We start from the raw sequence: 27,993 nt of genomic DNA on the forward strand, positions 1-27,993 counted from the left end.
CTAAGCCACCAGCTTATGAGATGCTGCTGCCCAGAATCAGGGTGGGTCCTCCCTCCTCAGCTAACATACGTCTGGAAACATACTCACAGACAAGTCCAACTGATAATAAAATCTAACCACCACAGTCTATCATCTATGGGTTGTGATCCCCCCCAAGACCATCAGAAAACACAGATATTTACATTATGATTCATAACAGTAGCAAAGTTAGAGTTATGAAATAGTAACGAAAAATAACTTTATGGTTGGGGTATCACCACGACATGAGGAACTGTATTAAAGGGTCACAGTTGAGAAACCACTGGTCTATCATCAGGGCATGAGCCCATGGAGGTCAGATGACAACTTTTAAAAAGATTGATTTTTGTATTTTATGAATATGGGTTTTTGTCTGGATGTACATCTGCATACCAGAAGAAGACACTGGATCCCATGGGACTACAGTTACAGACAGTTGTGAGCCACCACCATGTGAGTGTTAGAATTGAAACCAGGCCATCTGGAAGTGCAGCCAGTGCTCTTAACCACTGAGCCACCACCCAGATGGCACCTTCTTAATTCTCTCTTATTTAAAAAGTCCTTGGAAATCAAACTTGGGGTCTTAGTCTGGGCAGAAAATGTCTTTACCTACTGAGCCATTTCAGTGTCCCCTCCCCCTCCCCCTCCCCCTCTTCTTCTTCTTCTTCTTCTTCTTCTTCTTCTTCTTCTTCTTCTTCTTCTTCTTCTTCTTCTTCTTCTATTAAGAAAATTTATTCAGTAGACTTAGGCATCTGCAATGGTGACTTCAACCTCAACTCCTGGCTCAATACTGATGGAAGAAATCTGCTTAACAATCTCAGAAGGACTATGTAAATCAATGAGTCGCTTGTGGATCCTCATCTGGAAATGATCCCATGTCTTGAAACCTTCACCACAAAGTGTTTTGTTTTATTTTGTTTTGTTTTGTTTTTTGGTAGTGATTCTCAATGACTCGGTAGGCATGCACACCGGTCCTTTCACTTTCAGATTCTTTTCCTATGCGCCTCTGATCAAGTCCGCACAAACCTTCTCCAACGACTTCACGTTTCGGCTAGTGAGCGTGATTCGAATTCAGTGAATCGCCACTTCCGGGCTCCACGGGCGTCTTTCTGGTATCTTTAAATGCCACGGCTGAGGGCGGCTTCCTGATCGACTTGTTCCTCAGCTGGAGTGAGCAGCCGTAAGTCAGGACGGAGCAGACTGGGCAGAGCTCCGCAGCATGCACCACCCAGGTCTCATGGGCTTTGTTAAAGGCTTCCTGTCTATACTGTGGAACTGTAGTGACCCGGGCAATCATGTACCAGAGGCTTTCTGCCCATCCCCAGGCAGCTGTGGTTGAGAATTCCCCACATAGCTGGTGACTGAGCACGGAGCACCAATTGGAGGTGAGATAGCTCAAGGAACGGGCCTTTGCCTAGTGAGCCTTTGTGAGTAAGAAAGAAATTCATCTTGGAACAGTCAGTCTAGATGTAGTTTTACCACTGATGAAAGATCAAGCAACTTTGCATACTGAGAAAGATGTCTATCACAGTCCTAACGTGCTGCCTCCCTGCTGAGGAAAGGCGGTAGGTAAACACTAGTATTGAAAGGCTGCTCTCTGCAATGGAACCACTACAGTTTTATAAAGACGAGCAGGTTTATATTCACACTGCAATTAATAACATACAATGAACTTGAATCTGAACTGAGATGTTTCGGCAGTGGTCCACGGTGTGCTGTGTGATTACATGCACAGTGTGTGGAGCATGCTGTGTGTTGGCAGCCAATGATGGGTCGGAAGTCACATGATGTAACACTGGTGTGTCCTCCCTGAAATACCTCAGATTCATTACAATTTTTTATTTTGAATTATGGAATTATATTTTGGTTGTTGCTTGTCCAGAGACCTTTTTTTCTGTTGCCATTTTTTTTGCAAGTCTATGTTCAGTTATAACCTGTGGTTTAAGAAGCGTCATCCTAGACCCGGTACCCCTTTGGTTCTGCCCAGTGAATGGCTGCATCCACAGCTGAAGGAGAGAATGAATGACTACCCCAGAAGTTTTTAGGCGAGTATCATAAATGCTAAGTTTGTGACAGAGAGCTCTTCTTCCTTCTCCACGGTCCAGAGTTTGAGGTGTGATGATCCCCCTGCCTCTGTTCCCCAAGTGCTGGGATGAGGCAAAAAAACTCACACATCTCATTGAGGCAGTGCTGGAGATCAAAGACAAGGTTTCATGTATGACGGGCCAACATTCAACCAGCTGAACTACATCCTCAGCCCCAACCAGTAGTAGCTTAATAAGATACGAGCAGAGAAGGACATTGTTCAAATGCGTGGGAAGAGTTTTGGGTTGCCCCATGCCACCAATGTAGGGAAAAATCATGTTTTATGAAATATGATTTTAAAAATGGCCAAACCAACAATTTAGGGGGTGAATTAAAAGGCAAAGATTAAAAAAATAAAATAAAAAATGATGGTACCACAGCATCAATAGCTCACCAAAGAAAGTCTAGTGTACATCTTACAAGTTTAGGTCCCTTAATGATGGGGAGAGGTTCAAGGACTCTGGAATAGTGCTATACAAATAATGGTTCCCGGAAAGACAGCTGTCAGAGACCGTTTAAATGATAATGCTTTAGATAAAACTCTAAACTAAAGTTCCCAGAAGTTAAAAACAAATCTACATTAAGGATTGCACAAGACTGACTGATAAGAATTTTATAAATATGGAGAGCTGCAGTGTTGCAGGACCAGAATCAAGTTATCTTGCCTTGACATTAGTGTCCTTAACAGCATTTAGGACCTACCAGCACTTTTCGATCACCCACCTCCTTGCTGTTTCTACCATTGTGTCCGATAAGTGTTTTGACTTACGACTTATTTCGTTTTATGATGATAATTGCTTGCATCTTGGGTTATGTTATTTGGGTAACCTGGATACCTGTTCCAGGGTCACTCAAATTTGTCCCTGGATAAACTCTTCCTGCCTTGGAGGTGAGAAAAGCTGTGTTTTGCATTGGACAAAATCAACGCCCAAACTAAGCAGCATTGGAAAGTTCACACGTGACTTAAATCCCCATTTGAAAATTGACCACCCTGAAGAATAATGTAATTTTTCCTTTTGCTGTAATTTCTGAACACACGGAAACCAAAGGGCAATCTGGAAATCTTTAGCTACAAGAAGAGGCTGGAAGCAAAGGAGCTGATAGTGTTGACACCCTCCAACGCTAACAGTGGTCATTTGCATCCCAGCTGCAAACCAGGCTGGTAATTGGCCTTATTTTAAAGGGATACTCCTAGTAAGACCACTCTTCCCTCTGAGCAGCCCAACCTGCTGCCCCTAAGAAAGGCAGCCTCTGAAAGAAGTTGCTGCTCAAATGTTTATCAGGGCAGATCTCTCCTCCACATTCCCTTCACTAGGAATTTGCGAGCACCCGGGCACTTTAGGCCACCATGTGCTCAGAGAGTAGCAAGGCATGTGCTGGTGTGGCTCTTTACTTCCTATGAAAGCTTCTTTCATCTCCAGCATTGCAGGGGCATGATGGGCTCTTTGGTGGCCGAGCAACCGAGAACAGGGGAGCCCGAAAGCTTTTCTTTGGTCCTCCCTTAGATCGAAGGAATGCAATCCTCAGGGCTTTCCATGGACTTCCAGGAGACTAAGCTGGGTCTTCAAAGCGGATGGGGTTGGGGGCTGGAGAGATGGCTCAATGGTTACGAGCACTTACTAGGTTGGCATAGGAACCCTGACGTGGTTCCTAACTGCCTGTAACTTCAATTCCAGGGGATCCAATGCTCTTTTCTGGCTTTCATAGGTGCCTGGATGCATGTGGTGCCTATAAACACATTCAGGCACTTACACACATACACAAACGTTTAAATAAAACCAAACAGAAGAATAGACTGTGAAGTGACTCGAGTATAGAGAAGCCCTGCCTTTGTGCACTGCATTTGACACATGGGCACAGCCTGCTTTGTGAAGAAAAGTGCAGCAGCCCCAGTTTCCCACGCACACCCTGGGCTTTCTTGTAATTGCCTGCAATCTTATGGACGCATTGGCTCAGGCTGTATAACAGAATGCCTGGAGTGGGGTTGGTAGTCAGTAGCCCTTAATGTTCAGTTCTGCAGGCTGCAAGTCAGGGTCACAGCGTCCGCAGTGGGTGCTGAGGACCTCCCTGGCTTGCAGAGGACAGCCTTCTGCTATGTCCTCAAAGGGCCTAGTTTCTGGTTTTTGTTTATTTTTGTTTTTCCCTGTAAATGTCTAGGTGCCAGAGGCCATCTCCAGCAGTGTGTTCAGTGACTCAAGGAGGAGATGTGGGGTCCTCGACTGATGTAAAGTAGGCACACATTCACACACACTGAGTGGATGAAGCAAGCCTCCACCAGCTTTATTTTTTATTTTTCTCTTAGTCCTCATATACCTTAATGGAACCCTCCATGCAGAGGAAAAAAATCACATTACTATAATTTCTTAATCATGAGTTTCAATTACGCATAATGATTACAAGTTTCATATTTTTAAAGACAAGTTGTTTTAAATTCCACATCTGATCGCTCAGCTGCTCCTGTTGTTCCCTCCCGTAATCTATCTAGATCCCAAAGTCATAGTCTTTCTTTGGCAGGTTAACAGAATTTGAGCAAGCCAACTATTTTTACCAGTTTCTCTTGTTCTGGCAGGTAGCAGTTTGCGGTTACAAGGAAGGAGACAGACTTCATGTTATTCTAACTTAACATAGTTCTTACTCATCTACCACAGTTAACCATCTAACTACTCTTCTATTGTTTCCATAGCAAAGTAAACGTGTAGTTAGCTGGAGAACTTTAGCTCAGAGGCAACAGAAAAGGAAGGATCTATTCAGTTAGCATGCTGCCCAGGACTAAGGCCTCAAGGCTCATCAGCAAATTGATAGTTATAAAACCGGGACAACCACATTTTACAATGGACACTGTCTTAGTTAGGGTTTCATTGCTGTGAAGAGACACCATGACCAAGGCAATTTCTTCTAAGGGGCAAACATTTAGTTGAGGCTGGCTTACAGTTTCAGAGGTTCAGTCTGTTACCATCATGGCAGGAAGCATGGCAGCATGCAGGCAGACATGGTGCTGGAGCAGCCGGAGTTCTAGATCTTCAGATCTTGATCGGAAGGCAGCCAGAAGGAGACGGTCTTCTGCAGGCAGCCAGGAGGAGGGTGTGAATTACCCTGGCCAGACTTGAGCATATATGAGACTTCAAAGTCCCACCCCACAGCGACACAGTTTCTCTCACAAGGCTACACGTCTTCCCATGAGGCCACACCTCCCAAAAGTGCTACTTCCCACAGGCCAAGCATATTCAAACCACCACAGACACAGATGCTCAATCTAAACTGTGGGCACTGGAACCCAGTTACTGTCTCTGATCACTAGCCCGTCCCTCGTAGAGGAAACTCGGGACCCCATAGCAACCGGGCTCAACTTTGTTCTTACTTCCTGACCTCAGCAGGCCTTTCACTAGATAACTAAAAATGTGTTTTTGTATTTTCATGTTGTGCTGCAGGTTTTCTGCTACAAAGCAGCTGGCAAAGGGCTCTGGCCTAATTTAATTAATTTTTCATAAAAAACTCCTTGTCCTAATCTTTTCAACCATACATATTTAAAAAAATTTTTTTTATCAGAAATCTTCAGCTAAATCATTAATCTATCTGAGTGGCATTACTTTTGGGAAAGTTACCACTATTGTTATGCATTGTGACTACATTGCTCAGTGGGGACTTAGAAACCCCCCAAGGCTATTTACATCAGGCAGAAAACAGGGAGACTGAGGCAGCAGCAGGTGCAGTCAGGGCCAGCAGTAGTACAGGGTCTTCAGGAAGCAGGACCCTCAGTGTTTTGCCTCTCCAAGATATACTTATCATAGCTCTGCTGACCGGTGAGTTGTCATGCTCTAATATGGACTGCAGCTCCTCCCACTGCATGGATCCCGCCATCTATCAAAGGTAGCAGCTCTGTGCTAACAAGCACAAGAGAGATGTGAAGGGGCCTCTCAAACAAGAGTCTGGCAGAAGCCCTTCAGCCCTTGGGAGTCAAGACTTCTAACTAGGTCCTCTCCATATATATTATGGCTGAGTAGCTTGGTGTTCTTGTGGGGTTTCTAACGGGGGGGGGGGGGGGAGGAGGCTGTTTCTGATTCTTTTGCCTGCTTGTGGGACCTTTCTCCTCCTACTGGGTTGCCTTATCCAGCCTTGATGTGACAATAGGTGTCCGGTCTCATTGTAGCTTGGTATGTCATGCTTGGTTGATATCCCTGGGAGGCCTGCTCTTCTCTGAGGGAAGGCAGAGGTGGGAAGTGGGTCTCAGAGCTTGGGGGGCGTGGCAGGGGGAGAAAGGAAGAGGGACAATGTAGTCGTGAAATATGAGAGAAGAATACAAAAGAATTCCAACACAGTTAACAAAGTTTGCTGTGAAGCTGGGCGGTGGTGGCACACGCCTTTAATCCCAGCACTTGGGAGGCAGAGGCAGGTGGTTTTCTGAGTTCGAGGCTAGTTTGGTCTATAGAGTGAGTTCCAGGACAGCCAGGGCTACACAGAGAAATCCTGTCTCGAAAAACCAAAAGCCAAAATTTGCTGTGGAGTTTGCCTACTGAGAGGCACTATCCTTTTCTATACAGAGTTCAGCCAAGAATGTCAAAACAGTAATGAATAATGTTTAAGATCTCAGTGTGGATGACCAACTGTGGCCTATCTCTAGTCTTAGCTGCATACCTACCATCTTTGGGGGCTCTTGTAAATCAGACTGTAAATCCCATTTCCATTAAGAACAGGTCTTAATCCCCTGTGTAGCCTCCTTGTGAGCCACAGCTTTATCTTATTGGATTGTAACCCTACCCGAGGCACCCTGGAAACTACCTTATTATCTCATTTATGAGGGTCCTCGGAAACACTTTGAAGAAGGCTGTCACTCGGCTCAGTCACTAGAGAGCTTCCTTTGTAGCTTGGGAACTAGAGTTTGATTTCCAGAACTCGGGTTAAAAATAGGCCAGACTTGGTGATTCCAGCTTATAGACCCAGTGCTGGGGAGGCAGAGGTGAGTAAGTCCCTGGTGCTCACAGCACAGCCAGCCTAGACTAATGGGTACATTCCAAGACAGTGGGAGACCCTATCCCAAGGGGAAAAATGGCTGGTATCCCAGGAACAACACAAAAGGTGGTCCTCTCATTTCCAAGTGAACACGCTCGAGTGTATGCATGAGCACAGGTATGCACACATGCGTGCCCAAACATAAACACACACCTGCACAAGTGAATCCCACAGGTGCGAGGAAAAAAAAAACCACTGACTCAAGTTCTGACCAAATCAAAGCAAGCTGTATTTGTGTACATGGGAACCAGCTAGCCAGCAGTATGAGACAGCCCTGAGCCAGATTTTCAAGCCGCTTTGATAGAGTACAACCACAGGTGGGGGTCAAGCAAGCATGGTTGCAGAAGCAAGACCAGGCGGTTAGGAAAATCTCTCTTAGAACAAAGACTGCAGAACATTCCTGGGAAGAGATGGCACTGAGGTTGGGGTGGTGGTGGTAGGGAGTGGGTTTACAGTTAAAGGAAACAGACATTTAAGTTTTCCGGTAATCAGAAACCTACCTTAACCGGAGTATCAAAATGGCGCCTGACTACAAAATGGAGATGGGCTGGTTTCTGAACACCTGGATTGGCACGTTCACAAAGGATTAAGGAAAAGAAAGTCTTTGGAACAGTGTGATTTCAGGAACCTTCAAAACTGATATGGCTTCTATAAAAACACATTCGTGTGATTCTCTTTTGAAAAGTCCACGTCCACCCTTGGGTGACTATAATTTTGTTGTTGTTGTTGTTCTTGAACATGTCCCTTGGCTTGCCTGGGCAACCAGGACCACTCCCTTAGTCATTGAGAATCCCTTGTTTGTTGAGGAAACCCAAAGCTGTCAGTTGAATAAAGTTGTTACTGTGTCTACAAATAGACATCTCTTCCCTAGGGATGAAAATGGTCAGGCTAGCAGAACACAAAGCTGCAGGAATAAAGCCAACCTTTCCATGGAGCCTAATGGGAAGAGGATCTGTTTCTGTGTAGCCCAGTTGAAGGAGAGAAAGGACCACACGGTAGTGGCTATAAAACACCGTGCAGCCAGACCTAGTGGTAGCAGCCAGGTAGCCGCTTGGGGTGCTGAGGCAGGAAGATCACAAAATCAAGACCTTCTCAGGCTACAGGGTGAGTCTAAGGCTGCCGTGGGCAACTCAATGAGCTTCTGCCTCAAAACAAAAAGTAAAGAGAAGGCTGGGATATGGTTCAGTGGCCAAGTGCATGCTAGCATGTGTGAAGCCCTGAGTTCAATGCTCCGTACTTCAAATCTACACAAGGGAGTAAATGGCAGGGCACAATGGTGCACACCTTTAATCTCAGCACTTAAGAGGCAGAGGCTGGTAGATTTCTGTGAGTTCAAGGCCAGCTGGGTCTACACAGTGAGTTCCAAGATAGCCAGGATACATAATGAGATCCTGTCTTTAAAAAAAAAAAAAAAAGAACAGAACAACAACAAAAACCAAATAATCTTCCAACATAGAGGGTGTTTTCCCTGTTCCATAAGCTAGTTATTGCTGTCCTCCAGACACCATCAATCAGCAAGCCATCAAAAGGCTTCCAGACTAGAGGGAGGGCTCAGCTGGTCATTTAGTTACCTCGTGTAAAAGTGGTCCGTGAGATCCAGACGCAGGGTGAGAGGTCGCATGAGCGAGTGAGCTACCTTGGATGTGATGTTCCTGATTCTTAGAGGGGAGTAAGAATGAGAAAGATGTCATTAGCAGGTGTGATTGGTGCTGGGATTCTGGCTGGAGCTGCCTACAGGCTCCACATGGGATGGCATGGTAGTTTGAATATGCTCGGCCCAGGGAGTGGCACTATTTGGAGATGTAGCCTTGTTGGAGTAAGTGTGTCATTGTGGGTGTGGACTTTTAAGACCTTCATCCTAGCTCCCTGGAAGCCGTTCTTTTCCGATTTGCCTTCGGAACAAGATGTAGAACTCTCAGCTCCTTCTACACAATGCCTGCCTGGATGCTGCCATGTTCCTGCCTTGATGATACTAGACTGAACCCCAGTGAAATGTTGTCCATATAAGAGTTGCTTGGGTCATGGTGTCTTTTCTCAGCAGTAAAACCCTAAGACAGATGGTGATAGTTTGGGGCCTGGCTTCTGAGTATATGATTTGCTTTCCTTCTTCTGTACTGTATTAGTGAGGGGCTACAAACCGCTGAAGTCCGTCTCCCTTTGTGCTCAGCCAATGGCTTACTCTGACTGCACACTTCTCCAATGCACTGCCGTCAACCTTTCCTTCCTCTCTCTTCCCATTGCTTGAGCTTGCTCCTGCCTGCCTTCTTTCTCTGTGGATCACGGTGACAACTTTCTCAGTGGCTTCCCTGCCTCGAGTCCTACCACCTCCCTAAATCTATCAAAATACAAAGCCCCGAGATCTTGCTCTTCCTGCATCAATGGCATGTCCTTACCTGTGCAGTGTCTTTTCCAGCGGGTGCCCACACTCACCATTAGCGTCAACCACAGTGAGCAAGTTCTCAGCCCCAGATGCACCACACCTCACCCGCCCCCTACTCCTCCCCCTCCCCCCCACACTTCTGTGTGTTCTTTCTAAAATAAAAAGAATAAATACATAAATAAACTGTGTGTGCATATGTGTGCATGTGTGTGTGCGTACGCATGTGTGTGTGTTTCAGAGGACAACTCAGGGTATCGGTTTGTGCCTTCCACCTCGTCTGAGTCAGGGTCTCTTGCTCTCTGCTCTGTGTTGGACTGGCTGGCTGGCTTGTGAACTTCCTGGGTTGGCCTCCTATAATGGGACTTTCAAGGACCCACCAGCTGTAGAAATAATGACACCAGTTTATGAATATATTAAAGCTTAGGACTGAGCTGGGCAGTCCCTGACTACTCTATCCCTGGCCTAAGGCCACGTCTGGGCAGTCCCTGACTACTCTATCCCTGGCCTAAGGCCCACACGTGGCCAGGCCTACCTCTCTGCTTCACTCTGGTCCATTTGTCCGTCTCCGTGTTCACTGGTGAATCTCCTGCCTCTCAGTTCTTCTCTCAGTGTCCCTCTGTCTGCCTGGAAGTCGTACTTTCCACCCCCTGCCCAACCATTGGCTGTAGGATGAATCTTTATCAAAACCAATCAGATACAATCCTAAATTATCTCAGCCAGGTGATAAAGGAAGAACTATTTAGAAACTATGAGGCCGGTGATGGGCCATAGAACCACCATACCATGTTTAGTATTTAACTCTCTGCTGGTGAAGAATTAACAACTGAGTATACAGAGACACAGTTTCACACAGTGTACCCCAGCAGTCTTGGGCTTTGCCCGCGGAGAGTTAAGATTGCAGATGTGTGTGTTTATTAACTCTGGGTTCTGGAGTTAAAACTTAGGTCTTCATGATTGGCAAGAGCTTCACCCACTGGGCCATCTCCCCAACCTTCTCCTCTTCCTCCTTTTCCTTCACCTCCTCATTCACCCATGGAAACTTCAAACCTCAGCTCACGCCATGTCTTGTGTCTGCCCCTCTCCAGCCCTCGCGCATGCCTGCCCCTCCCCCTCTTCCTCGACTCCCAGTGTAATCAGCTCCCACATTACCCCACAGAGGTCCTCTAATAACGGATTTTCTTGCCATCTCTGCCATCAGAACGTGGATTCCGTGTTTCAACTGTCTTGAATCCTCAGTCCTCAGGACAAACACTTGACATGTTCCAGGTGCACAATTAAAGGTTGCCATGGATACTGAGGGCTGACCATTTCCTTTGGTGAAAAGCTGTCTAAAGCCTCCACCCACTTTAAGATAAGGTTGCTTGTAGGTTTCTGAGTCTCGAGAGTTTGCTGGGTACTCTGGACTGTATCGCCTTAGCAGATGCATGGTCTGTGGACACATCTTTTACTCCGTGGGCTCAATAGTCACCGGTTTTGGAACCTTTTGTAGTTCTAACCTATGCTCTCTCACTCATGCCTCCCAGGTTAGCCCTGCCTCAGAAGTGGTCTCTGCTCACATGGGGGTGGTTCTTTCCATAGCTCCCGCTAGTCCTGAAGTTTTTCTTAAGCCCTGATCAGCTGGTATTGAATCTGTCCCTTTCTCCTTGCTGTGACAGATTGTCCGACAAAAGTGATGTAAGGCAGGCAGGGTTTGTAGGTTCAGTCCATCACCACAGGAAGTCCTGATGATAGGAGGGTGAGGCATCCCCAGCCCGGAAGCCAGGGGAGCTGAGTGCTCCTGCTTCGCTTGCTGTTCCTCTCTTACCCAGCCTGGGAACTCATGAGATAGTGCAGCCAGCCACATATATCTTGGATCTCCCCAACCTGGTTAACCTAGGCTAGAGACTAACTCACCTTTATGCCTGGTGGTTTGTCTCTTAGATGATTCTAGATCCTTTCAGGTTGTTAATACATATTTAAAGATAATTTATATGTAGGTGTAGGTGTCAATGTATGATTATGTGCAAATGTGTGCGCGCATGTGCATGCGTGTGTGTGTGCGCGCGTGTGTGTGTGTGTGTGTGTGTGTGTGTGTGTGACTGTAGAGGTCAGAAAAGGGAATCAGATCTCCTGGATATGGAGGTATAGGCTTTATCGAGCCTTTAACCTTCATGAGTGTTGGAAATTGAACCCGGGTTCTCTGCAAGAATAGCACTTGCTTGTAGCCACTGAGCTGTCTTCCCAGCCCTGACAGTAAACATTGACCAGCGGTGATGGCTAATCTCAGCTGTCAGCTTGACCTCTACAATCACATTTGAGACAGGCTCTGCACACGCCTGTGTAGACCAGATTCATTAGTCTTGATTAGTTTAATTGGAGTGGGAAGATCTGCCCATTGTGGGTGGCATCATGATGGCCCCATACATCTACTTGTGAACCAAATATAAACCCTTTCTTCTTTAAGTTGCTTTTGTCATGGTGTTTTATCACAGGAACAAGGGAAAAAATGAACACAGCACTGCAGATGTCTTTATGGATTGTTGACATTGTTGAGACATGTAGTGTCATGTGATGTGTGTGTCATATGTGTTATGCATATGGTGTGACTTGCTATATTGTGATATGTTTGTGTTGTGTGGTGTGTTGTGGTTTGGTGTGGTATATGTCTTGTCATGTGACGTACACATTGTTACCTGTGAGCTGTATATGTTCAGATACACTGAATTTTGATATATGTTGTGATGTGTATACTGTATGTGTTGCTCTTGTTGCACTGTAATGAGCATCGCTGCAATGTGATGTATTGTGATGTGGTGTGTGTCGCAGGTGTTGTGATGCGGTGTGTGTCTCCTGATGTGATCAGAGCATGGTGTGGGCTGTACGTTGTGATGTGTGTGCATTGGGTAGGTGTGCGGGAAGGCGTGTACCAGAGAAAAGGCTTTCCAATAGCTGCAGGAAAGAGCTGCAGCTTAAAGCCTCTCCATCATCACTCAGCCTGTCGCCGCCCTCTCTCTTCAGGACACTCTCTTCTCTGACGTGGGTGGGGATTAGTGCCCTGCCCTGTGTCAGGAATGGAGAGAAAATAGAATCAGATGTGGGTTAGCAGTAGGCTGCGGAAGGAAGAAAAGCTAATTCACTTATAGCCTGCCGAGAGCCAACCAAGTATCCCGGTGGGAGACAGGGGCAGGCAGAAGGCTTCACTTTCTTAAATAGAACTCTGTTTTGACATTCTCCTTGCTGCCGCTCCCCCCACGCATGTCTGTCTCAAGAGCTTTGGTAAGAGGCAGGAGTTTGCCTATAGTTGCCCCATCTGGTGGCAAGGCTGGAGAACTGCAGGCTGCGGGAGCTCTGAGCCATGTCCATCCTACTATGCTCAGACTGCTCCAGGACAAGGAGCAGGCAAAGAGGGATGGAGTTGAATATAATGGGAGGACCGCAAGAGCGCACAATGTGTTGAGCTGGAGAGAGTGACACGCGGAGTTTGCGCCTCATCAACTGTGTCATCATCGGAAGTCCTTCGTCTTTTTTGTTTTGTTTTGTTTTGTTTTTGGAGACAGGATTTTTCTGTGTAGCTGTGGCTGTCCTGGAACTCAGAGATCTGCCTGCTTCTGCCTACCGAGTGCTGGAATTAAAGGCGAAACACTATGCCTGCCTGGCAGTTCTCTCTGTCTTTTTTTGTGCCTCACTTTTTCCTTGTGAAAAATGTGGGTTGTTACTGTGAGGATCTTGTGAAGACCTGCCAAGGTAAAGTCGCCCATAAGAGTAGACACTGGACCATGTGATCCCTGTCACGAGTCATCTCTCTTCCCTGCTTCACCCCCACCTTGAATTTCCCTCCCCTAACATGACTGTACAGCTGTTCTGAAGTTTCTGCTGTAGGCACTGGTGCGTTGAGATTCGGTGGGCACCAGAGTAAGAAGCAGGTTAGGGGCGTGCAGCCCCCTAGATCTGGGACACTACCAAGGCCCGGCTATTACTACTGATAGGGTCATGTTATGTAGCAGTAACTGGCCTGGAGCCCATACTGACCCTGCCTCTCTGCCTCTTGAATGCTGGCATTAAAGGTGTGTGCCACCATACCTGGCTACATTACTAGTTTATAAGATCTTCTCCAGGTCTGGAATATTACTAGTTTTATGATCTTAAAGTAACATTTACAACAGCAGAAGTCAAAGGCACCAATGGCAAAATAACTTGCAGAAGACCAGCGTCAGCCACGCCTAGACCTGGCCATTTGGGTTAAAGGTGAGAGGGAGGACGGATGATTCTTACGAATTGGAAACAACAACACATTAACATTTTCCTCTCATGGACTTTCTTAAACAGTAGGATAGCCTCTCTCTCCCTAGCAAGCTTTGGGATCTAGGCATGTGATTTCAGAGGGCGGCTCCTGCAGGAACTTTGCTTCTTCCTGTAGCTTGACCTCTGTCTCCTTTGACAGAACGTTTTTTTAAATACATGACTCAACTGCTGAACATTCCCAACCTGGTATGCGGAAGATACCACTCAGGAGAGTAGATTCACACAGCCCTAAGGCTTCTGGGGGCCTGCGGGTTAAGAGCCGTGACTTTGCCATGGACTTGGTGGGCTGGATTCTATTAGTATTGTAAGCGGTGGCACTTAACTGAGCTACTTGGTCAGGGTCCATTTTTCCTCTCATTAAGTAGAGCCACCTTGAAATAAGTCAGGCAGGGCACACATCTTCCCCACTTCCATCATCAGACTCACCAAGGGGCTGCTCTCTAAGTTTCTTGACCTCATCTCTGTCCCAAGCAAGCACTCAGGTCAGTGTTCCATCTTGGCTCCACTGTAGCTGATCAGCATCCTTGAGGTTTGGGGTGTGGGGTGCGGGTGAGGAGGAGGCTGGGGTGTGCTGTGCGGTTCTGCCACTTGAGAATTTCCAGCCATGCTTCGGATGCTCCTGGCTCCTGTTTAGAGTGCCGCTCTGGTGCAAGTGCGAGCCAGAGCTGTTAACTTGTAATGAGGCCGTTCCAGTGGCTACTCTAGCGTGACAGACAAATCACACCTGAAATTTAGGGCTAGGAACAACATTTAATTCTGCTCATGGGTTATGTGGGTCAGTGGGACTGGCTTGTGTCTCAGCTGGGGACATCCAACGTTAGTGAATTAGAGCCATGGGAAAACATCCTCAGTAAGGTCATGCTAACTGTTGCCTGGACCTCACACATGGGGTCTTCACGTGGTCTACACTTCATCTCCTCATGGTGGCTTCAGGGAAGCCAACTTCTTATACTGAAGGCTCCGCTTATGGGTGCATCGCTGAGCAAAACAAATGCTGTCCTACGTTGTCTTGGAAGCATCGCCTGTCATCACGGTGATTATAAAAGAATAGAGGCCGCTTTAGGCTCTCAGAAAGGATATTAGCAATCTCAAGCTCACGATGACAGACGTGTCAAAGAGTGTGTAGATATATTCTCAGGCTGCTATAGGGACTGACCAGTGGGAAGCTAGGCATAGAAGGTGAATTCTCTCTCCTTCCTCTCGGGGGTCAGAGACTGTGGCTGCTCTGTTTTGTAGAACTGTTTTCCCCCACAGTCTGTCCTGAGATGTCTCGAGATGTCAGCTGGGCCTGTCTGTTCAGTGACAGGTTCTCACCACAGCTCATCTGAGTGGCTGCTGGCCTGGATGCACGCTGTTTGCTTTGCTCTTTCTTCCTCCTGGATTCCTGGCTCGCCAATTCTTCCCGCTCTGGTGGTGTTATTCAAACATGCACCTGCATTTAAGCTTTGCCCAATGCTGCCTCCCACAAGGACCCTCCACATCCATCATGCCTCCCATGCCTACTGATGTGGTCCTTCAAACCTCTTTCTCCTCCACTCACTGTGTCTGCCCATACTGACACCCCAGTGGCCAGGGTATCCTAATACCCTTTCCTAACAGACCCCTTCTTAGGTGCAGTAACCATACTGCCCCATTACCATCCTGATACCACAGTGAGACTTGGTGCAGACATCTTCAGCAAATCTTCCAGCTAACGGTCCTTGGGTGGTTCTGCAGCCTCAGCACCATGGACCCGGTGAGCAGGATCATTCTTTGTTGTGGGCTGTCCTGTGCAGTATAGGATATTTAGTAGCATCCCTGGCCTCTACCCACTAGGTGCCAGTAGCATCCCACTCCTCAGCTGTGACAAGTTTTTAAAAAAAGTCCCTGACATTGTCCACTGTCAATGGTGGTGAACTAAGCCAGACTGAGTGCCTCTGTTATGAGGTAAGCATGCCCAGGATGGCCCTGTGTGGGCACACCCTGGCTCCTCATTTGCTCTGCCCTCCCATATCTCCAGAATTCTTTGATCATGATTTATCCTTTCCCTCCTTAAGCATTCTTACTGCTGTTCCTTCTGCTTACACTCCATCACACACACACACACACACACACACACACACACACACACACACACGCACGCACGCATCTTTTCCGCACGCACGCGTCTTTTCCCCAGACCATTCTCCTGACACTTGGTTTGCTAGCTGAATCAGCACTCTGCATCTCTCTTGGTTTTAGCCTTTCCTTTGTTTACCAAGCCCGACTCTCACACTAGTGTGAACCTGATGCCCATTTTCTGCCTGGTCCAGGGAACCTTTCCAGAGTTCACCCGACTCTCTGACTTGCTCTTCTGTAGTGACTTTAGGCAAAGTCCGAGCAGAGCTATTTAGTTTTATTTTTAAAGTCAAGATACTCTAGAAACCACAGGTCAATGTTCACAGCAAGTTGTCAGCTTCCTCAAAACATTAAAAAAGAAAAATCCAGTATCTAGCATGTAGGAGTGCTTTTTCCTGGGGTTTGCCACAGACCCGGGCAGTGGTTTTCAAATCTGAAGTGTTTTTTGGATGCGCTGTTCTTAGGTGGATGTGAATCTGTGTAGTCTCTGTGAGTAGCCTGGTCTGGAATTGTTAGTTCTGAGTGGGTCAGGGCGAAGGATTCTTTTGTATTCTTGTACTTGTGGTTTTGAGCTGTTATGTGCGCTGCTTCTTGTCAAGGACTCTTGGAGATGCTCTATTTGTTGATCTCTGAAACACTACGTTTTTATAGATCATTTAAAAATGATCCCAGCAGACTTTCCCCCACCCACCACTTCATTTCTAACTGACTTGTTCCAGTTTTGATGCCGTGCATCCTTGGGGTAGTAATACCTGAGAGATCAGAGTGGCTTGCCTCCAAGCGGCAGATACAGTCCTGGTACTCTTGGGACTTGCGCCCCCTTGTGGTTTGACAAAATAGGTTATCAAGACCCGTAGGTAGAATTGAAGGCCCTGCTCTGACCAGGTGACTCTTTAGGCGCCTCCTCCTGCAAACTAGGGGTGTACCAAATCTGCAGAGAAGAACGTGAGAAACAGACTCGGGGAGTGAAGGGAAAAGAAGGGTTCACTAGGTAGCTTTGTCGGGAATTTTGGCCCCAGGTATTTTTGGGGGGTTGAAAAATGTCAGTGACCGAAATTCTGAGAATGTTTTGCCAAAGTCTCAGGAACAAAGGCTAGAACCAGACACAGCCTAAGGGCAGCAGGAGGAAGGAATACATAAAGGAAGAAAACAAATAAAAGCTGGTGCCTGAGCTTTGAGGTCTGTTGCGGCCTCTGCTGCACCCTCCTGGCCTCCTGAATTACTCCGGATGGGGGCGGGGTGAGGGGGTTAGGGGGTGGGGGGAAGGGCGGGAGAAGGGAGGGCCCCGCTGGGGCTAGTAGGTTTCTTGTTTTTCAGTGTCACTTTCCTTCCTGCTGGCCTTGGCTTGGCCTGCGATCTGGTCAGATGAGTATTTTCCTGAGTCATGTGGCCACAGGCTGGAGCTGCAGTTAACTGTTGGCCAGACCCCCTCGGCCCAGATGAAGGCTCAGCGCTGCATTTTAAAGTGAGGGGGAACCTCCTGGTTTCGCAGTTGGTTTAATTGGCCAACCTTTTCTGAGGGCTGGAGATAGAGCTCGCTCGACCTTTTCCTTTTGGCTTAACAAACCCCTGAGAGACATGGAGGAAAGCACACTACTCCACGGTTTCTCAGCCCAAATGCTGTAGGTCATGCAAACGGCAGATGTCTTTCTAGGTTCCATAGGATCCTAGTGACGGGACTGGGGCAATGTGTTCATGCACAAAATAACGTGGAAGTCTGAGTGACACACTGAGCAAGAGGAACTAGGCAGAGAAGCTTCAGGAAGGTCTCTGGCCACTCTTGTGTTAAAAAAACAAAACAAAACCCAAGAGATTCCTGAGTTCCATAGATGTTTATTTACACGCCCCCCCCCCCCCCGCCAGCAAGTGCGCGCGCGCGCGCGCGCGCGCACACACACACACACACACACACACACACACACACACACACACTCACTCACTCATCTGAACATGAGACCCTCCACTCTAGATGCACATCCAAGCCAACTGCTGAGGAGGTACTGGTGGGTGAAGGTGAGACTTAGGTAGCCTACAGCAGCACTCATCTGTGTGGTGCCCTCAGGTCTCTCTCCTGAGTCTGTCTGCTGGTCCGTCTCTACCAGATATTACCCAGAGGTTCCTCTGGTGAGAACCTGGACTTTGTTTTATCGGCTAGTCACCTCTCCAAGGTTCCGCCTATCCTCCTCTCTTCCTTCCCGCCTCTGTGGATCATCACAGACTTCTCTCCTTCCTGGACAACAGTGGTGCTCACCTTGGCCATCAACTCATTCATTCTCACTGCTCAGGGATCTTCAATCTCTGGGATGCAGTGAATTTGGTACAGTACAGGGATGATACAGACTAGGAGTGTAGATAAGGCATGTTATCCCTGCCAAAGAATTCAAAGGCACTGCTGGGCACGGTGGTGCCCTTCTTTAATCCCAGCACTCGGGAGGCAGAGGCAGACAGCTCTGTGAGTTCCAGGCCAATCTTATCTACAGAGCAAATTCCTGGACAACCAGGGCTACGTGGAAAAAACCTGTCCAAAACCAATCTACCAAACAAAAACAGATTTAAAAAAATGTGATGAACAGCAAGTACCAACAGGGAAATCTCACCACAGACAGAATTAGCAGTTAAGGTTGTCATTTATTGTGGGTTGGGAAAACACACACATGCAGCGCACATAGAGAAAGAGACCCTCTGTGAAGGAGAGAGGGGGGGACTCTGGAAGCTCAGAAACTCTAGTCTCTCCTAGAGGCCTGGGGGTTTGGAGGCCTTGGAAGAGAGAGTCTTCCTCTCTTACTTTAGGGCCAGTGAGTTGAAGATGGGCAGGGTGGCTGATTGGTACACAGCTGTTGTGACACATCCTGATCAGGCTTGAACTTGTTGAGTCAGCCCAGTAGCAGGCTTCTTTTCGAAGGCCAGGAGGGTAAGGAAGAAGCCAGCCATCTTGGAAATTTGCTGCCTTTATTACCTAGTGATGACTGCTCTGTGTGTCTGTCTAGGGAGCCTGTCTAACTTCTGTTTTTTTTTTTTTTTTTTTTTTTTTTTTTTTTTTTTAACTGAAATAATAAAGCAAGCCTTGGAAGTTCAGTGGATCTTGGTTTCTGGATCTGTAAAATGGGGATCGTTTACAACCGCATAGGAGTCTTGTGTGAGTTCTGAGAGACTGTATGTGCTTCCTGATATAGTAAGAGAGCTGAAGGAAGCCCAGAAATCTGCCCATTTGTACCACTTCCGATGGTGTAGCTGTCTGAGGAGTGTTCATTGTTGACTAACTGAGAGGCTCTGCACCGGGTGGTGCACGAGGAGTGGGGGTTAGAAAAGTCAGGTGCAGGGCTGCAGACATAGCTCAGGGGTTAAGAGTGCTTCCTGCTCCTCCAGAGGACCTGGGAGTTGTCTGCACTTTTGTCTACACAGTTGTTTTTTTGGTTTTTGTTTTGTTTTGTTTTGTTTTTGTCTACACAGGTGTCTACAAAGTTGTCTGTGTAGTCCTGGCTGTCCTGGAACTCACTCTGTAGACTAGGCTGGCCTCGAACTCAGAAATCCACCTGCCTCTGCCTCCCAAGTGCTGGGATTAAAGGTGTGTGCCACCACTGCCCGGCTAGTTTTTTTACACAGATTCACAGAGATAATTTTGGGCATGGCTGTCACTGGGTGAGGGCTAATACCTTGTCTTTGTTGTTTTGTTATCTTTAAAAAATATGTTTCTTAAAGATTTATTTGCACACACACACACACACACACACACACACACACACACACACACACACGGCTTCAGAGGGAGGCTAGGGGTGTCAAATCCTTTAAGAACTGGCTTTGCAAGTGATTATAGTCATGTGACACCTTTGCAGGGGGTGTGTGTGTTGGGGGTGGGGACCTGAACTTGGATTCTCTGCAAGAGCAGTGTATGCTCTTAGCTGCTACACCATCTCTGCAGGTCCTTCTTCTTTCTCTTATGACAAGGTACTCTGTGTAGCTCAGTAAGGCCTCATGCTTCCGTGTATGGATTACATACAGTCCCTGTACCATGATCCCCAGAAATTTACAGGGAGCTACCAGGATGACCTCAGGGACCATGGGCCCACACTGAGCACCGCAGGCCCTTGACTTGGGCCCCAGTCTCTTGTTGCTCTGAGCCTGGTTGAGTTTATGCTCAGACCCTGAGCATGGCCTTCAGGGACGATGGCAGAGTCCTTATCACAATCCTGTGTGAATGCATGGAATCCAGCATGGCGTTCAGTTGAAAACAGTCACAGTCAAGGCTGACTATAGCATTACTTGGAAACAGATTATTACATCAGTTTCATTTGTTGTTGTTGCTGCCAAACTGCCAGCACGCAGCATGTCATCCACTTGATGAGTTAAACTTGTGTTTAATGTGTGGTACCTTGGAAACTGGCTACCGTTTATGTGCGTGAGTTGTGTGCCTGTGTGCATACGGGTGCTGAGTAAGCATGTGTGTATGAGCGTGAATGTGTGCTGGTGTGTGTGGCTAAGAGCAGGAACGGACATAGATGTGCATGTGTGCGTGTGTGCGTGTATGTGTGTGTGTGTGTGTGTGTGTGTGTGTGTGTGTAGGGCTGCAGGGTGCTGAGGGAGTTGGAGGAGGATTTCTATTTCTCTTCAGTAGCCTCTGGAATTCTTTTATCTTATCCTCTCCTAACCCTTAAATAAACTTAGGATGAGTGAGGTTGAGGCCTTCTTCTGTCAAAAGCCATCGTGAAGCCAGTCAAATGGTAGTTCCAGTCTTCTGGGGGAACCTGGGGAGCCTTGGAAATGATACCTGCATTTTGGAGCCTGTGTTATGACACGGCGTGGCCTCATCAACACACAGGGCTGGTCACTCTGTCCTTATGGAGGCTGGCAGCCATGGCTTATGGTAGCACACATGGGTGGCGATGCCTGTGGACAGCATCGTGTTTGCTCCCTCGTGTTATTTCATCTGCGTGTCTGAGGGGTCCTGGAAGGTCAGAACTATCACTTGTCTTTGAAGAGAACGCATGTGCAGGGAAGAGTAGCCTCTGGCTCCTACCCTGGGCTGTGAGCATAGGTCAGGTACCTTTCCTTACTTCGAAAGAGTCGCCTTCCGTTTCTTGCATTTTGTTCTTTTATCTTTGGGTTTGGGCATGGCACTCCAGTGCTGGATGTCGGGAAGTTTCTGCCAAGGCTTGTTCTAACATGACTAGAAGCCATCTGCCCTGTGCCTTGGGCACATGACTCCTCGAAATGGTAAAATGCTTTTGTCCTCTTCAGTTGGCTTTTCCTCACATAGGATTGATAGCGCAAAGCGCCTCCATTTCTGAAAGGCAAGAAAGACAGACCATGTTGTTTAGCTTTTTGTTACTGAAACAGAACACAGGAGAAAATCAGTTAAAAGGAAAAGAGGGGATTTTGGCTCATGGTCTGTTGCTTTGGGCCTGTGGTAGCACAGTGCCTCATAGCAGGAGGATGTTACATGGAAGGCCTGTTGGTCTCATTGTGGCTGGGAAACGGGGGAGGGGGGTGGGAGGGGAGGAGGCAAGGCCTCAATCTCTCTTGTAAGGATACTCTCACAGTGGCCTAACTTCTTCCCAATATGCTTCTCTCCCCCCACCCTCTAGACAGGGTTTCTCTGTGTAGCCCTGGTTATTCTAGAACTCACTCTGTAGACCAGGCTGGCCTCAAACTCAGAGATCTGCCTGCCTCTGCCTCCTGAGTGCTGGGCGTAAAGGCATGTGCCACAAACTCCAGATTAGACTCCACTCGTTAAAGATTTGCCCAGTACCTCCAATGTTTTAGGGGCCAAACCTTCAACACATTGGCCCTTGGAAAACACTTATACAAGCAATGGTATCTTCTACCCTATTGTGTCACATTGCATCCTATTGTATCACACTGTATCTTATTGTATCACATTGTATCCTGCTGCATCACATTGTACCCTAGTGTATCACAATGTGCCGTATTATATAACAATGCATCCTATTGTAACACAATCTATCCTATTGCATCACATTGTACCCTGTTGTTGCTGTTTCCCAGATCTTTGCAGTACATGAGAAATGGATACAATCCCTTGTTCACTAATATGAGTGTTTCCTTAAAACTTGCCTAGTCCCCTATGGGGTTTTTCAGCTGGCCAGAGCATCCTCAGGATCATGCAGTAAACTTGAGGCGTGTGGAGAGTATCCATGATCCACTTTTCCATCAAGACCATTTGGGTCATCAAGAGAACTGTTTCCTCAATTACTTCTGGGCAACTCCGGGAAGGAGATGTATTTTCTGTCTTGTTCTTCCTCCGCCACACAGCATGCTGGCAGCTGGGAGAGTTCTGCCACAGTGCCTTGCACCCTCCAGGATGATGGACAAGCTGTCATCATTTGGAAGCTGTTATTATTTTTGAAGGACAGGGAGGAGAGGGAGAGGGTGGGACAGAGAACAACTGGGGGTTGTGCAATAGAGAATGTTTGAGAGAAAACATTTATTTCATTGTAGATATCATTTCTTGACATCAGTTAGCAGAATTGTGCAGAAATAACCACATTTGTTTTGAGACTTCTTCTACTACACTGCCTAGGCAGAACCCCCTTTTATAGTGATGGGGGGCAATTCCAGGGCTCAGTCTGTGCTGAGCAGTGCTACTCTATGGAGCTCCATTCCCCGTGCTGAGTCTAGAGCCTTCAGAATAGTTATAGTTAATGTTTTCACCTTATAAAAACAATTCCTCCTCATAGTTCAGAAGCATTTTTCCATTACCAACCCCTGACCTGCCTCACTGAGAGTGGCTTTGGTAAGCAGTCAGTACCGAAATGTGCCGAGTTCTTACAGAGCCCTTAGCAGTGTCTCAGATGACACACTCTAAGTATACTTACCTACTCCTGTGAACATGTTGCTTAGATCTTAGATACGATCTAGTTATCTTAGATCCTTCTTCTTAGATAGCTACGAGGAGAAGTCCAGTGGTGGATTTCTCAGTGCCTCTCAGTGGTGTGTGGCTATCACAGGCCCTAGTTGCTGTTCTGTAGTGTGTGGCTGGCATGTCGAAGGCCCTGGATTTAATCCCTAGTGCTGAGGAAGGTAAAGAGAAAAGAGGGACATTATAAGAGTTGATGTGTCTTTCGGAGAAATGTCTTTTCTTCAGTGCAGGGGATGTTACAGCAAACCTCTGGGACTCAGTAGGGAAAGGTGCTTCTAGTTCAAGCCTGAAGACCCAAGCTCACTTCCCGTACTCTACGGTGGGAGGAGACAACCAGCTGTGATCTCCACATGTGGGGTGTGGCCCACACATACTGGTCCATACACATGCCTGTCCACACACATACCTCTACATACACATAGCTGTACACATTCATGCACACATACCTGCACACACACATACCTGTACATATACATGCCTGTACACAATATGTATACAGACATGTATATGTACAACTGAACACACACATACCTGTATACATACATACCTATACACACATACATGTACACATATGCATACCTGTACACACATACACCTGAACACACACATACCTGCACACACACCTGTACACACACATACCTGTAATATATAACCAAAACACACATATACCTATACACACACCTGTATACACATACATACTTATATACACACATACCTGCACACACACATACTTGTACATACATATACATGTATACACACCACACCCATACCTGTATATATTCACATACATGTACACACACATACCTGCACACACACATATATGCACATACATATACACATATGTATATACATACATGCCTGTACACACACTTGTCCACACATACCTGTACACACATATACCTGTACACACACATACCTGTACACACATATATGTGTACACATACCACACACATGCATGTGTGCAAATACACACACACACAAAGTAGACTAATCCAAGACTTCAAGGTCCGGATGAAAAGGACGAAAGGAACATTAGTTCTGTGTCCTTGTTCAGAATGGCAAAGCCTGCCTCATCCCGGAGCCAGTGCTCTGAAGGAGTCAAGGTGGTGGCTTCTGGGACCTGACTCCACTCTGGGCTATGGTTAGCAGTCCTAAAACAACCGTGTCTGAGGTAGTCTGTGTTCTCTTTGCTGACATTGTCTGACTTAGCTCTCTGCTGGCCTTGGCCATTACTCTCCCTGAAGACAGGCTTTTATCATGCCATGATTCTTAATAAACTGGCTTGGCATAAGTGACCAGCCGGTACAGACCTCCCTGGCCCAGCTTTGGTCTTTCTTATCCCTGGTCCTTCCACTCAGTGCCTCACTGTTATATCTGTTGGTTCAGATAATATACATACAACAATATATATTTAAAAAATAAAACAAAGCCTAGTTTTGTAGGCTTTTGTTGCTTCCACAGCAATATTCTCATGGTAGGATCACATACAAATTTTGTCTCTGCAGAAGGTCAGTAATGTCCCTGAGTGAAGCCCTGAGGAGACAACCAGCTGTGATCTTCTACCTTTCTAGAGGTAGTACCTATTTATGGCAGGATTAATCTGCCTCAAAAGAGATGCAAAAGGTTTCTGGTGAGTTGGGGACAGGGGCATGACAAGATTGACACTGGGGAGCCTTAGTACCCTGTTGGTACAAGGTCAAGGGCATCTTTAAGCCACCTGAGGAATCTAGCATGGACAGGCATGGCCTCCTGGGCAAACATGATCTTCTCCACCCAGACAGCTATGCATCATCACCAGGCTCGGGCCCAGCCCCCCAGGGCAGATGGTGTCTCTCAGACCCTTTGCATTGAACTTTGCTCCACCCTGTAGATGTGGTTAAACACCTCAGGACCCTAGAGCAGGAACTACAGATGCTCGAGGACCAGAGGCCCCACGTCCCCAGTGAAAGAGAGCGTCAAAAAATGACTAATAAGGCAGAGCAGGTGCGTAGGCTTCAGGCTTTTATTTATTTTTAATTTGTCTCTTAGGAGCTGGAGTTGAGGAATTGGGAGAGATCGGGGTGTGTGTGTGTATTTGGTAAAAAAAAAAAAAGACAGTAACTCAGTAGGCAGCTCAAGAGGGTCAATCTGGAGTCTTTGTGTGTGTGTGTGTGTGTGTGTGTGTGTGTGTGTGTGTACACAAGAACACTTAATCCTAGATCTTCAATTTACTAGGTGAATCAAGTCATCTTAGCATAGATATGAAATTAGCATAAGAACTTCACACTAGGAATTAGAGAGATCTCAGAAAGGTTTTGGGCAGAGTGAAGGGCCAAAGAGCTGGTGAAGAGGCAGAGAAAATAGAGTAGCCCAGGCTCTGAGGCTGGAAGGCTCACCGCAGGGCGAGCTGGTGTGTTTGTGTATCTGTATGTCTGTGTAGGGTGTGTGTCTGTGTAGGGTGTGAGTCTGTGTAGGAAGTGTGTGTAAGGTGTGTGTCTGTGTAGGGTGTGTGTCTGTGTAGGGTGTGTGTCTGGGGTGTGTTCAGAAAGAAACAGATATGGTTCTGTGCCAGCAGCCCAGCCTTGCCTGCTTCTGTGGTTTTCTCTTCCAGTGCAAAGGTTGTTACTCAACCTTGAATCCTGCTTTTTTTTTCTTTCCCAATCCTGTTGACTCAACTCTGTTGCCTTTATAAAGGAGAAGACCAGCCCCTCAGGGTCCTAAAGCACCTATGCTCTTCATCTGACTTCCTACAAACAGTTCTGTGAAAGAGATCAGAGAGTGAAAGAAAGATGGCCGGGGATTCAAGCCTGCTGGCTGCAGTCTCTCTTCTCTCTGCCTGTCAGCAAAGTAAGAACACTGGAGCTGTGTGTGTGCACGGGTGTATGTGTGTGCACACGTGTGTGTGTGTGTGTGTGTGTGTGTGAGAGAGAGAGAGAGAGAGAGAGAGAGAGAGAGAGAGAGAGAGAGAGATTGCTTCAGTGTTTAGGTTTCATGCCTGCATTTTGTTGGTAGTTCTGGGTGCCCAGCAGACAGTTGCTCAGAGTGGCTTGCCCACTCCTTCCCCGAGATGGGTAGAATTTGAGGATGTTCTCTCTGGGATGTTGTGGGCCTCTGAGCCCAGTGACTCTATCATTTATGGTGACAGTTCATATCTCAGTGCCGGGAGCCCCAGGAGTCTCAGGCAGGGCCGTGAGCACATAAAAATGGAGAGCACAGACAGCCGTTAGGCATGTTCACCAGGAAACTATTCCTGTCTCTAAAGTTGGTTGTAAACATTTAAAGCATTTTTGTTTCGTTTTGTTTTGTCTTTAAGAAAAATTGCCCATGGCAGATTTGATCACCAGGGTAAAGTTCTGCAGAAATATGCAGTTTAGATTACATAATGAATTCTAAATATTACAAGATATCTCCACTAGGATGACTTCACATCCACCTCGGCCTGGATAAATGGAGACTCTGTCTGCCCAGGAGCGAAGTTCCTCAACTCATGCTACCTTCCTTCCATGCTTAGTGAACAGTTGCTTACCAAGAATGCCTGTTTATTCTTTCTGGGGTGCATCTTCCAGATACCTGGGTTGAGAGCTGGGGATAGTGCAGGCTGCACACCGCCGGGAGGAAATGACTGCTCTGTTTAGTGGGAGAGCAGGGTCTCCGCACTCGCGCAGTGGCTAGCCTAGCCAGTCTGCTTTGTGGATAAGGGAAACTGTGCTTTTGTGGACTAGAGCAGGAATTTGCTACCAACCCCTGGAGAATTTGGGTCTAAGCAAACAGTGTACCTTGGTCTTGCAGTTACAAGGGGGGGCAACAGGGACAAGGGCTACATGTCCCTTCCCACAGAGACTCTATCCCCACAGAGAGCCTTTTGTGTGTTGACTCATGCTGAGGACACTGTGTGCTGGGACCAGGCATGAGGCAGTTCGATGGTGATGGAAGACGAGAACAGGAAGAGAAGAGACCAGAAAAATGATGTTTGTGGCAGAAAAAAAAAGTTTAATTGTTGGGGGTGGATCGCAGAGAGAGAGAGGGAGAGAGAGAGAGAGAGAGAGAGAGAGACACGGAGACAAAGAGACAGAGAGATACTGTTTAGCCAGCCACTTCAACAGAAGTTTGTTGTTCACAGAATTAGGACACCTAATTCATTCAGGCTTTTAAGACAGACCCACCAAGATCTGTGTAGTCCACCTTTCCGGAAGTGCACCCGGACCTGTGTGGTTCAGCCTTCCGGAAGCTGACTGCTCCAGGCCAGGATTTTCTGCTTTTCCATCTCCTCAGCACAGAAAGTTAAACAGGATCCTGAGTAGGAAGTACCTCCGTGGTGACTGGCCCAGAATAGGTCCTTACCACTGTTCCCCTCCTAAACTTCTTATCTGCACAGAGAAGCTGCCAAATAGAGAAGTGGCTTCCCCGGGGGAAGGCTCTGTGATTGAGTGGTCCTCGGTGGTGGAGGAAGTATCCCCTTGTACTGTCCCTAGCACACAAACATCCCCCCAGCCCCAGGAAAGAGGAAAGGTAAGAGAAATTCAGTCTTTCCACAGAAGGGATGGAATAGCTTGTCCATGGTTACTGCATGCCATTTGCCCGTGTGTTCTTCCTGAGGCAGAGCTCAGAGGATAGATTGGGGCTTTTACTCCAGAACCTGACCCCAAGCACAAATGTTCCTTCCCATTGTGGATGTTCCTGGCATATTTCCTGAGCTAGGTCCGTACTTTGACTGGTGTGGCAGACAGGTGCGTACTGGCTGCAGTCCACAGACTCGAGAGAAACAGAACTCCTATTAGAACGTTTGCTCATTCTCAAACCCTTCAGAAGCCCCGTGTTCTTGTGCTACTACTGCACATTGGTCAACCCGGAGCACACAGCCTTCATTGTTTCCGTCCCTGGGTGGTTCCTCCAGGGCTAGGAAGCAAATTAGGAGAAATGGTAACAGTACAGGGGTGGGGGTGTTGGAGGCCAGAAAGGCCAAGTTCCAAATTCTCCATAATAGACAGGGCCCCCTTCTTCTGGTCCTAGTTGGTCCTGTGAGCTGCTGGCTTGTCCACAATTCTTTTGCCCGGTAACGGCATAGTGGAGGGTTGGAGAGTACCCATCCCTCTCTTTCAGCTCACTTTATCCCTAAGCATTGCATACTTAGTATGTTCACTCCTGTTGTTTAACTCCCAAGCAACAGCTAACGGGGAACCAAAGGGGAGGGAGGGAGCCTGCTGGGGAGTGCTACCTAAGCTGGGCTCAATTCTGACTGACTTCCTGTCAAAGGGCAAGTGTGCTG

The 27,993-nt window shown here is 47.2% G+C and overlaps 1 protein-coding gene and 1 pseudogene across 7 annotated transcripts in view; one reads left to right on the top strand and one right to left on the bottom strand.

The window, feature by feature from the left end:
* Positions 1-761: 761 nt before the first annotated feature.
* On the bottom strand, positions 762-1,315 carry Gm38247 (annotated as a pseudogene).
* Mgst2 (microsomal glutathione S-transferase 2) overlaps positions 1,180-27,993 on the top strand; it is a 45,764-nt gene continuing 18,950 nt past the window's right edge. For 2 of the 7 annotated variants that reach the window (NM_174995.3, NM_001310482.1), the window contains exon 1: positions 25,447-25,574. In NM_174995.3, coding sequence (NP_778160.2) covers positions 25,517-25,574 — 58 coding nt within the window. In that variant the 5' untranslated portion in view covers positions 25,447-25,516. Of the gene's footprint in view, positions 1,199-24,627; positions 24,732-25,393; positions 25,575-26,905; positions 27,237-27,993 lie in introns of those variants that run through there. The other 5 variants (XM_030252528.1, XM_006501248.1, XM_011240056.3 and 2 more) reach the window with 5 other exon arrangements.

Source organism: Mus musculus, chromosome 3 (assembly GCF_000001635.26).
Source record: "Mus musculus strain C57BL/6J chromosome 3, GRCm38.p6 C57BL/6J".
Taxonomy (NCBI): Eukaryota; Metazoa; Chordata; class Mammalia; order Rodentia; family Muridae; genus Mus; species Mus musculus.